Genomic DNA, 12,929 nt, shown 5'->3' on the forward strand with positions numbered 1-12,929 from the left:
CAAAACATGAGAGGTTAGATAACAAACAATAAAATAAGAAGTCCTAGCATGCTCGTTATCTAATTATCATAGCATAAATTGTCAAAATATATGAAAACAATAATTATCACACTCATCTTGTATACAATTTCTAAAAAAAAGATAGATATAATTTCAAAAAGTGACAAAAATGGCAACAAAAATAATTTTTGAAAAGATTTTCTTATGTAGGGGTTTCACCAATTCCCCAAATTAATATACACAAATTTAGCCCAGAATTATCCCATTATTTGGGACCACAAGCTTTGATTCGTGTTTTTGTTCAAAACCAAACTTTTTGTTAGAAACTGAGAAGGATGCAAACCGAACAAAAAAATGGTTGCATATTATTTTAAGAAAATGAGATTTTTTTTATTCCAAGGACTCTAAATGAATTTTTTTTTTAAAATAGGTTTTTAAAGGGATCTTTTAAGGAAAGTGTTGGATTTCAAAATAAAAAGAAATTAATTTGAAAATGACAAGACATAAGGAACAAAATACCAAGCAAAACAAAAGTGATTAAAATCGCAAAGTAGAGTTTTTGACAACTGAGAAAATTGAAGTGGTGAGAATGGAGGTCAATCTTCCCTATTTTCCGATGGCCTCCGAAAAGTAAATTTTACTAGAGATTACCAAAGCAATAAACTACTCAAACTCAGGTCAAATAAGCTAACGAGATACCCACCAAGAATTAATGACGAATATTCAAGAAACACATCCATTAAGAATAAAAATCAAGAATTAGCATGAGATCAATTAACCACACAAACACATCTAGATTTATTAAAATGAGACAAATTAAATCAAAGCAAACAATAATTTTCAAACATAGAATTAACTTTATTAATGAAGTAATTTTATATAAAATACTTAAATCGAATAGATGAGTGAAACTAAATCAGGGTAAACTAAAGGCATGAATTTTCAAATATAGAATTGATTTTATTAATGACCTAAAATTTTACAAACTCCTAAAATACTTAAAATGAATCAATTTAAACAAAAGGAAACTAAAACAAAATATGGATTTAGGGAATCTAATTTCAAAATAAATTACATTATTAAAATGAAACCTAGGCTTAAAATGAATTAAACACTAATTAAAGTCAATCTAAACTTAAATTCTTAACATACATGATCAATTATTTTAACAAATTAAAATTTTACAAGAGCACCTAAACCTAAAGTTATATAAAAACACTAACAAGAACAGATTTTTAAAATTAAATCTCTAACCTATAAAAATTAGTTTTATTAATAAATAAATGAAATAGGTAATGCATGACTAAATAAGTATAGCTAAAACAAAATACGGACTCATGGAATTAATTTTTTTTTTTTTTTTTGTGTATAAACTTACATTACTGGAATAAAATTTGAGCTTAACAAATGTTTTTAACACTAATTAAGGTAAGTTTAAAATCTAATATTTAACATATAAAAATCAATCATTTCAACAAACTAAAATTTTACTTAAACCTAAAACCAATTCAACCGACCTACAACAATTTTTTTTTTTTAAACTGAATTTTTAGCCCATAGGATCAATCTTATTAATAAATAAATAAATTACAAAGAATTAAATTAATAGCAAATAAATAAATAAATAATCAATAATTAAATGAATCAAAACTAAATTAAATAAAGATCAACTATATATTTTTTTTCAAGTAAAGCTACATAAAATTGTATTTTATGAATTGAATATAATACATCAAAACTAACCTTAAACAACACTAATCTTTAATGTAATAAATCAAAAAATTAAACAAAAAGTGAGATTGTGCTCCCATATTAAAACGAATACATGCTGGAGCCAATAAAACAAATCAACCCACTCAACCCAATATAATAATCCAACTTTAAATAGTACATCACAAGACATCAAAGTTCCACCCAATGTAATAAATAAATAAAAAATTAAACCAAAAGTGAGATTTTGCTGCCATATGAATACATGTTGGAGCCAATAAAACAAATCAACCCACTCAACCCAATATAATAATCCAACTTTAAAAAGTACATCACAAGACATCAAAGTTCCACTAAAAACTCATAAAAAAATAACTAACTTACCTAGTTGGCTTACCAAAAAAAACCTGGTGGCATGTAGTTGCTTTCTCTTCCCTAATGATGCTCGGGAACAATGGTATTGGTTGATGGGAACTGATGAGTTTTGGTTCTTCAGCCAATACTCTTATTTCAAATCAACAAAGCTCGTCTCAAGGAACGGTAAGTATAAATTTAAGAACCCCGCAACTGGTTTTCAATTATTTTGATAGCCAATAAAAAATGGATAATGTGTTCCAGAAGTTGGACGAACATGAGGACGTATGGCAGGAGAATGGAGAAAAGCAAATGTGCGGCCTGGTTGTGTAGTTGACGATGATGGGAATTGGAGGATTCTCTGTTTTTAAGGATATGTGGATGGATGGACTGCTGTCCAGATGGTTCTCGATTTTCAACCAAAGGAAGATTCAGAAGACTCATGCGACAGGAAAATTCAGATGACGCAAACACCAACTTCGGCCTGGCTACGTCAACTTCAGCAGCGGGGTTGACCAAAACGATCTGGGTGTTCAGGATCTAACCATTGGTGAGTTCAAATGTTGTCTCCCTTCTTTCCCTTCCAAATCTTCCCGTTCCCTCTCCTCTATACCTTCCCAATCGCGGGGTGAATAGCCGATGAATCACCAAACAGTTGCGTATGTGGGTTTCCCCAAAACAACTTATCTCTGCTCTAAAAAAAAAAACCTCCCTCTCTCGTGTGTCTTCCTTCCTTTTCTTTTCTTTTCCTTCTTCTTCCTCTTTTCTCAATCTCTCCGACTCCTCTCTAGCCACCAGTGATCGAAGGCACCGTAGCCAAGGTTTTCCTCTTTTCTGATCATTTTTTTTTCTCTTCTTGAATGCAAAAAAATATTTTCTTTCTTTCCTGGTGCAGCTGCCACTTCCCTCTAGAGAATCATTTCCTTCTCAATGGTCCCGTTGACTCTACCAATATGGAAAAAATCCCTCACCGGTCTAGAGAAAACCCGTAATCTTCCGCATCAGTCCAACATGATTAGAACCCTACATTTTGAACCTAGCCTTCATTTCCATCCCTATACACACCGAACATCTTCTTTTCACCTGCCAAAATCAGCTTTGGTAAGTTTCTAAACCTTCCCATCTCTCTCTTTCTTCCCTTTTTCATATCTGTCTTGGGTTGAATGCTCTTTCAAATCACGGTCGAATCTCCCTTCCATAGAACCCTGCAATAAAAATAGTAAAAACAAAATCATCCAATTAAATAGTAATAATAATAATAATAATAATAATAATAATAATAAATAAATAAATAAATAATAATAATAATAAAGATGATTAATCATATACATGTACAAGATAACCAAAATATTATTTCATGATAAAGAAACATAACGTTAGTATCTTATAATCTCCTAAAAATAAATAAATACAAGAACAAATAAACTAAAACCCACTTAAAACAAAAATCAAACAAATAGAATTCCAGAAGACAAACCTTAGTGTACTAAGCTTAAAGAACTACCCAAGGGATTCTAAGTGGGCCTAAAGTGGTGCTTAATGGACCTAGCCTTCCTAAGTGGGCCTAAGTGGGCTTAGAGTGGGCCTAAGTGTATCTAAGTGAACCTAGGATGCCTAAGTGAGCTTAAAGTGGTGCCTAATGGGTTAGGCATGTCTAATGGGCCTAAGGTGTACTAAGTGAACCTAAGGTGCCTAAATGGGCCTAAGGTGACTAAGTGGGCCTGAAGTGTCTAAATGGGCCTAAAGTAATCTAGTGGGCCAAGTGTACCTAAATGGGCCTAGGGTTACCTAATGGGCCAAGTGTGGTGCCTAAGTGGGCCTAAAGTGCCTAAGTCTAAATTAGAGCTGCCAAAGGTCACAATAAGAGGTCAAATCATCCCCCAACCAAAGTCTCCAAGGTGGCTTAGAAAAGATAGGCTACACGAATATTAACGGGCCACCAGGGAATTGTTATAAACGACATGTGCGAGGAAGACAAAATTGAGGGTCTACAACAACATATATATATATATATATATATATATATATATATATATATTAACGGGCCACCAGGGAATTGTTATAAACGACATGTGCGAGGAAGACAAAATTGAGGGTCTACAACAACATATATATATATATATATATATATATATATATATATATGTTGTTGTAGACCCTCAATTTTATATATAATTTTTTTTAAATGTATAAATCCATTTTATTTTTTTATTAGCTTAAAATTTTTATTTTTAAATATAGAAATGTATTTTTGTTAAAAAATTATATTTCATATTTTTGTTCCATTATTACTTTTATTCTTTCTTTTTTGTTTGATTTTTGCATGTTATGTTGTCCATTTTTCGTTTTTATTTCTTTCATTTTTTTATTTGGAAAAAAATAAATAAAATATAATTAATAGTGACAAATGAAAAGAGAAAAAAGAAGAAATGTTGAAAAATAAAAATAAAATTGGTCATTTTCGTGCATTTTATTTTATTTGTGTGTTTCGATTATTCTCCTTTTTAAACAATTGCATAAAAGAAAAAAAAATGAAAATGATTGTAGGTGATTTTCAAAATAGAGGTGATTTTCTTGAGGAAAGAATTCGAAAGTTGATGTATAATGTTGAAGAAGAGCCTTCGTTGTAGGTGGGACGAGAGAGGAAACAACTTTGAATTTTGAAACTTTACCATCTAAAATCAAAACAAAATCAATTGCAATTTACGCAATTTTGTAGGAAATTATTATTATTATTATAATGGTATAACAAGTTTAATATAAAAAAAATAAAAAATTTGTAGTATAAAAATATTATAATAAAATAAATAAATTTATTTTCAAAAATATGAAAATTAATATAAAAATATTAGGGAAAAATTATGTGTACACATAAAAAAATAAAATATAAAATTGATGGATTAAATTATTATTGAAATTATAATCCGACTTAAAGTCAAATTAGAAGAATTTTATGAAATGTCATATCAAAACTAAAATACTAAAAAATTTGTAGAATCAAAAGAAAATTATACTTTTGTTTGTGAAATTATGACTATAAAGAATAACTCAATTCATTTTCAACTCCAGTAAAAATTTTGATAAGTTGTGTATATGCATGTCTTGTTTAAATCTCAATATCTATAAAATCTAGTGAATAATAGTGTGGACCCCGTATTTCGCACGATGTGTTTCCACTCGATGGCGTGACTCACTTTTTGTTTATTTGTGAAAAATTATGATTTTTAGAAAAGACTTGGAGTCACCACTTATTTTTGTTTTAGTTTTTTAAGGGAAAACAAAGTAAGAAAAAAAAACCCTAAGTGTGACTTCTCATTTGGAAAAAATGGTCTATGAAAAACCAAATCTAGGTTCGAGGGGTTATGTTACTTATTGGGAAGGTAGGGTAAAGACCGTAGCACCCCTTTAAGTCCCTAAAAATGAGTCTCTACTAAATAAGGTGAGTCAAACATGACAATTAACTAGGAGATCAATGAATACCAAAATGACTATAGGTCAAAAGCAAGTTATGATAATGAATAAATAAAAAAAGTGAGAGTGAGAGCGTACCTTGGCAGTAGGTAATAAAGCGCTATCATGGAAACAAGGTTAGCTCAAGTATAAAATTATTACGCGCATATCAAAAATCAAGACAAAAATCAAGCAATATTCGTTAAGCATAACATTTGACAATCAGAAGAGAAAACTCATATGTGGGGTCCTCACCAAAGCCCAATTTATCTTGCACGAATTAGTATCACAAATTCCATTATTTTGGAATTATAAAAAATTCATTCTTGCTTATTTAAAATAAAGATAAACAAAAAATTATTTGAAAATCGAAGAAAATTTGTACAAGTGCATACCAAAATGAGAATGGTAGCAGACTCATTAAAATCAGGATTTTTGGCAACCTAAAACCCTAATAAATGATTAAAAGTTGTAGATAAAAAATATTTGAAAATTGGAGTGGGATTAAAACTGTTTGAGAGAAAACTAGAGTTTTGAAATTTATTTGAAAATTGAAGTCTCGAAAATTATTTGAGAATTGGAGTTTTGAAAATTAAATTTAAGAATTGGAATTTTAGAAATTAAATTTGAAAGAAATTGGAATTTTGAAAATTATTTGAGACTTGGAGTTTTGAAAATTAAATTTAAGAATTGGAATTTTGGAAATTAAATTTTGAAATAAATTGGAATTTTGAAAATTATTTGAGAATTGGAGTTTTGAAAATTAAATTTAGGAATTGGAGTTTTGAAAATTAATTGAGAATTGGAGTTTTGAAAATTAGTTTTAAGAATTGGAATTTTGGGAATTAAATTTGAAAGAAATTGGAATTTTGAAAATTAAATTTAAGAATTTGAATTAAATTTGAAAGAAATTGAAATTTTGAAAATTATTTGAGAATTGAAGTTTTTAAAATTAAATTTAGGAATTGGAGTTTTGGAAATTAAATTTAAAAGAAATTGGAATTTTGAAAATTGATTGAGAATTGGAGTTTTGAAAATTAGTTTTAAGAATTGGAATTTTGAAAATTAAATTTGAAAGAAATTAAAATTTTGAAAATGGAAGTTTTAAAAATTAAATTTGAGAATTGGAATTTCAAAAAATTATTTGAAAATAGAAATTTGAAAATTACATTTAATAATTGGAATTTTGAAAAATTATTTGAAAACAAAAGTTTTGAAAATCGGAATTTCGAAAAATTATTTGAGAATGGAATTCTTAAAAGATCAAATTTTTAACATAAAATGATGGATTAGGAGGGTGACACGTCAAACATTGGATAGCAGCCCTCTAGAGTGGAATCCCAAGGTTCTCCTAAAAAAATACCTCAATGTCTAAATGGCTATAAGCATCTGTCCAAAAAAAAAAAAAAAACAATAGTAGATTTTCCATTTGTTCCGGTCACTACTAATATCTTAATACTTCTTGGAAGAATTTCCGTAGCAAAATCCAACTTAGACAATATTCTTTTCACTGATTGCAACAAGAAGGAAAGTCCATGACTTTCCAAGGGAACTCCTAGTGAAACAACTACCATTTCGGCATCCTTGAGAAGCTTTGTGTCAAAGTGTCCAAGAACGGTTTTCAAATGACCATGCTTTTCAAACAGGAGATCGAGCTCAAGCGAGAGCAAGCTTTGTTGCAGCTCTACCAGATTTTCCCAACAAGAAAACAGGAAACTCTCAACCAAACCCAAATTCACGAAAGAGAATCAAACCATATGGGAAACATCTGGATCGGCGCGGTAGCTACAGTTTTGTAACAAATCTCACTTGGGGTCTAGAGATTCATGTTACCTCAAGCTTTTTCTTGTCAGCCTCATCATCCCATGGTTTCACATCCCAGTGTACAGTCCCATACCCAAGAATGCATAAACACCAGGAACAGGGAGAAAACAACAAAAACATAGCACAAATGAAGAAAATAATATGAACCATCAAAAGCCACACTTCATGTCTTAGTCAGTGGATGAAAAGGATTTCTAAATATCACAAAAGAGATAAAAATTAGTTGGACCAATTTTTGAACACAAATTGGAGCAACAAAGAAGCCGTTAACTATGAAAAAAAAAATTCATGAATCACCCAAAGATCAACAACAACATATCTCAATAATAGTGGATGAAAGAAAAAATTTTCACAATGGAGAACTTACTTCAGGGAAGACGTTGGAGGTCTTTCTTCTATAGAGCCCAATAACCCGTGAGCTTCTTCTCTACTTCTCTCAACTCACCATTTCACTCATAGAAAAACGATTCATTATGACCCCCCTCAAATCTCAGCTTATCTTTTTTCTTTTTGTTCCTTTTAAAATCCCTCAGCTGCCACAAAAACCCAGCACCCACTTTCCAGATTTTTCTCCCAGAAAATCCTCTTCAGCTGCTGCCCCTTTTTCTCTCTCCTCTCATCATAGTTTTCTTCATTTTTTCCTCCGATCCCCTTATCTTTTTAGTTTTCTACCCCCCCTCCCCAGTTCACCCTCCAAACCTGCAGCTACCCCTCAGACTACTCCCATATTTTTTTCTTTCAAGCTCTCAAAACCCTCACAACGCACCCGACTCTCCTTCAATCCCCTTGCTCAGTTTTTCATTTTTTTCAAGCTGTCACCTCCTTCGGTCCAGCTCTCCCTCTCCAAGCTTCAATTTTTCTCCCAAAAAAAACCCGTTCTCTCCTAATTTCATCCTCTGCTCAAGACAGCTCACCCATGTTCTATTTTTCTTTCACTTCTAGTCTCATCCTCCATCTGTTCCATTGTTCTTGGTTCAGTGAAGACGTCACCACTCTCAACCACCACCATGGCGAGTTGGTGACATCCTTTTCCATGCGTCTCAATCATGCAGCTTGTCCACCTCATGGAGAGGTCATCCCCCACTTTTCCAAAAAAAAAAATCTAGCTCACTCCCGAGTACCCAATGAGGGGTCTACAAATAGTTACATCAAAATGATCAATTCAAAAGAATTTAAGTCTGTATTAAAAGAGCAAAAAGATTTATCGTTGAAAGAAATATTTGAAAACACTCTGTTGCCAGTTCGAATTACTAGCTCCATAGGATTGCAACCCACCAACTATGTTATCTGAGATGCTTGCCAATCTACATGATCACTTCCCATTGGCATCTTTCATAAGGCCATCAAGAGTGGATATTTTGTAATATACACGTGGATACATTTTGGGATGTAGTTTGATATTTTATATTATTTTGTATTTTTGGTGTATTGACATTTTCATATTAATGTTGGGAGGTTGGATTAACACTTAAAATTTTTAAATACATTTTTACCTATGTTATTCATCATGGATGAAATAAGTATTTTTGAAATTTTAATTTTTAAGATTTTACTTTATTCCACTAATTTATTTTTATCATTTTAATCAATTCTATCTTCATAAAAAAAAATTATAAATAAGCTTTATAAGAATTCATTTTTATTATCAAATAATTATTTTGTTTTCTTAACAAAATAAATATTTTATAATTTTGAAATAAAATAATAAATACTATGTAACATTATCAAACGAGTTTTTTTTTAAATTTTTAAAAAATAATTATTGATTTTATCAAATAAATAAAATAGTATTTTAATCTATGGACCCCTTACTATTTTTCTTTCCTTTTCATGTATCACATGTTTAATTATTTTTTATTAAAAATTAGTTTTTGATAGGCATTGCTACTATAATACCACTTTCTTTTCATTAAGGAGAGGCACAAGAACCCATTACGATTAGACAATGGGTCAAATCATGAAGTCACATCTCACTAGTAGATTAAAAAAAAAAACTTTTATAACTTTGTTGTTATCTTTTCATTTTAAGGGTAAAATAGGAAAAAACAATTACGATGCACTCTAAAATTGCTTTTAAATTTATTCCAAAATTACCCTAAAAAATTTGCCATGAATGTGAGAAAAGTGGTGATGTGATAGAAGGAAAAAGTGATGAAATGAAGAGGCATGAGGTGTTGATTGGAGGGTGGCACTGTGGATGACGGTCCTATGGTGCCACACCGAGGTGAAAGTGTGGGCTAGTAGTGATAGTGGAGAGAAATGGATGCAAAAAATGGGTATGGTGGGCAGATGAAGAGAAAGAGAAAGAGAAAGAAAGTGTTGTGATTTGCAACGGTTGGTGGTATTGGAGAAAGGCAACATTTGGTGTTACAGAAGAGAGACAACATTGTGTCACAGGATGCACAAATGACCCTCCCCATGGGCTTATTTTGGAGGTGGGAAGCTTATGGAAACTCCTGAAGCCATCTACACTAAGCCATTGGTGGGAAGAGTGTGGAAGCTTCTAAAAAAGCCTAGGGATGTTCGCACATCTTTACATTATGGTGGAAGGCATGAGAAAATTCCAAGACTTTCTAGAGAGTTCTAGAGGTCTCTTGTATATTCTTGTACGTAAGCTTGTACATAGAATTATATAGGGTGTTCTAGAATATTCATGAGTTGTAAGGAACCCTCCAAGGTTCTAGAGAGTCCATTGGTGTTTATAAATGAGGGTCTTATTTGGTCAGGGCACCAAGCAAGTGAGTTTCCAAGCATTGTATAAACTTTCTTTGAAATCAGTAAAACTTCCGTTCTTTAAGTGTTGCCTACTACGCCCTCTAAAGCTTTTAAGTTGGGTGCATCTTTGCAAAGCAAACTAAGTATCAGGACTAATGTTGACTTAGCAAGATCAAGGGTCTTGACTTGTCTAAGTGTCGCACAAGCTTAGGAAAAGACTAAGTTTGTGACAGTTGGCACTAGGTTGTGGATAAGTGGTGGTGGTGATGTGGAGAAAGTGAAGGAAACATAGAAGAAGAAAGAAAAAGAAATATGGGAAAGGAAAAGGGAGAGAAAAAAATACTACTAGGTAAGGGAAACTATGAGCGGTGGCCAACGACGACACTAATAGATAATGTTATCAATGGTGCCGATAGATTCGGTGGAAGCGGTAGATTCAGTGGGAAGTGAGAGGCGACAGTGAATTGAACTTTGGTGGCAAATCATACACGACTACCCTCCTCCCATCGCAATCACCATCATTCTCATTTTTCGCTTAGGATCAATGTGCCCTCTCTAAGCAACATTGACAACCCCCCTCCCTCCCCTATCTTTTTCATTTCTAATGTTGTTTTCTACAATTGGAACTAGGTTTTCAAAAACATCGACTATCTCTGGAGGAGTAGTACTAGTACTGTGAATGATTGAAATTGTGATTTCAAAATTAGGTTGGGTTCCAACATAGAGGTAATAGAGGTTGTTAAGCCTTCAGGAAGACGTGCACAAGTGAACAATGTTCCTAGAGATTATAGTGGTGGAAGAATACCATAAAAAGATAAGAAAAGAAAAGGGAAAAGGACTCTTTCTCATGCCACCTACCCATTCTCAGTGTTGACACATTTTTCTAGCTGGCACCATTCCCTCCAATCGTCACCTACCCATCATCACCACCATCCCTTACTTTCATGGTAATTTTTTTAAGATAATCTTGGAACAAATTCAAAAACATTGTTAGAGCGCATGAATTAAGAATTTTTTTTTTCTCAACTTTATACTTAAAATGAAAAGATAAAAGCAAAATTCCAAAAACCTTATAGCTTGTTTAACCATATAACTTAAAAACGGTTATCTAATTTTAAAAATAGAAAACTGTTTTTTAACACTTTCAATTGTGGTTGGTCATTATTCTAAAAAAAAATAATAATAATTTAAAACTAGATTGAAAAAAAAATCAGGAAACAATCTCATTGATTTAAATTATTATTTAATTACTTGCACAATCGTATGATTATTATTATGTTTTTGTTATATTATATTAACAAGTGAATACTATGTTGTTGATTCTAGATATCCTTGTATTATGGGTTTTCTTCCTCCATATTGAGGTGAAAGGTATTATTTGTAATATTATCTTAGCAAAAGTTGTCAACCAAAGACTGATAAAGAATTGTTCAATTATTGACCTTCCTCATTTATAAATATAATTGAGTATTATTTGTGTTTTAAAAGCACGTTTTTCAATTTTAAAAATGATGTCATCTTACAAACCAAGTAGACAACTATAAATAGTTGTAGCTTGTTGTACTCTTTATAATTTCATTCGTAAATAGACTTAAAATGATGTTATATTTAGACAATGGGAAGAAGAACTTGAATTTGAAGATAAGGACGATACTACAATTGAAGTAAGTTATGCAATGAATTTATTAGATGAAGCAGCAACGATTATGACAACTTATCAAGATCGTATTTCATAGTAGAAATGGAATGCTTATGTTAATAGTTTGTAAACATTAGTCATTAAATAGTTATATTAATATACGAAGCAAGAATGTGAAATATGAAAATTGTTTAACTATTATAATTGACTTGAAGTGTTTGTGTGTACTTGGTTTGCAATTATTTTTGTTAGGTGCTTTCAATTTAAATTTTTTTTTTGTTTTTCCCATTAAAAAAATCAATCCAACTATTTATTTTACTCTCTTTAAAAAAATGAATATTAAAATTATTTTTAATCTTATAGTAATTTTTGTTTCATTTGAATAAAAAAATTGTTTAATAATTAAAACAATTATTTATCTATAATTTATATAATTTGAATTTTATTTATTTATTTTTAGTGAGATTTAACTTGAATGTGATTTATATTAATGTAAATTAAATTTTAAAAATAAAAATACAAAAATTGTTTTTAAAAACAAAGACGATTCTTTTATACAAACAAGTTTTTGTTTTTTAAAAACTATTTTTGAAAGTAATTGGCCAAACAATTTTTCTTTGTAAAAAATACAAAAAAAACCATTTTTTATTCTTTATCTTAAAAATAATTTTTAAAATTAAAAAACACGATCAAACACCTTATTTTGTTTTTATTTTTGGTGTATGATTGCATAATTTTTTCATTTTTTAAAATTGAATTTCAAGCAAGCTCATAATTATATAATTAAAAAACTTGTTTGATAGTAATTTTAAGAAGCAATTCTAATATTTTTAACACTTAAAAAATGAAAAAAGAATTATTTTTCAAGTATACAACGAAGAAATACTTGTTAGGATCACTGCTACACATTCTCTATGTAGACATATCCCACTTCTAACTCTTCAACTTCTGAACTCTTTTGATGAAATCCACACTCAAACCACTCACAAGCTCCAAATTCAAGTCCCAAATGCAGCCACTGCTTCAACCAGGTTTTGGAGTCAAAATAAGAGACGTAGTGATGAATTCCAGATAGTCCATATCTTAAAGTGAGAAAATATCCAAAAAAGAATTTGTTGTGTTGAGAGGGATTGCTTGAGAAATTCAGGATTAGGGAATTATTTTATCTCAGTGTGGTTTAGAATTCCAGTTTGGCAAATTCAGGATTCAGGACTGGCTTTGGGTTCAAAATGATTTG

At 30.7% G+C, this 12,929-nt stretch overlaps 1 protein-coding gene across 2 annotated transcripts in view; it reads left to right on the forward strand.

The window, feature by feature from the left end:
* Positions 1-12,607: 12,607 nt before the first annotated feature.
* LOC100253298 (probable purine permease 5) overlaps positions 12,608-12,929 on the forward strand; it is a 75,806-nt gene continuing 75,484 nt past the window's right edge. The window contains exon 1 of one of the 2 annotated variants that reach the window (XM_059740867.1): positions 12,608-12,723. In XM_059740867.1, coding sequence (XP_059596850.1) covers positions 12,654-12,723 — 70 coding nt within the window. In that variant the 5' untranslated portion in view covers positions 12,608-12,653. The remainder of the gene's footprint in view (positions 12,724-12,929) is intronic. The other variant, XM_059740868.1, reaches the window with a different exon arrangement.

The sequence above is a fragment of the Vitis vinifera genome, chromosome 11 (genome assembly GCF_030704535.1).
Source record: "Vitis vinifera cultivar Pinot Noir 40024 chromosome 11, ASM3070453v1".
Classification (NCBI taxonomy): domain Eukaryota; kingdom Viridiplantae; phylum Streptophyta; class Magnoliopsida; order Vitales; family Vitaceae; genus Vitis; species Vitis vinifera.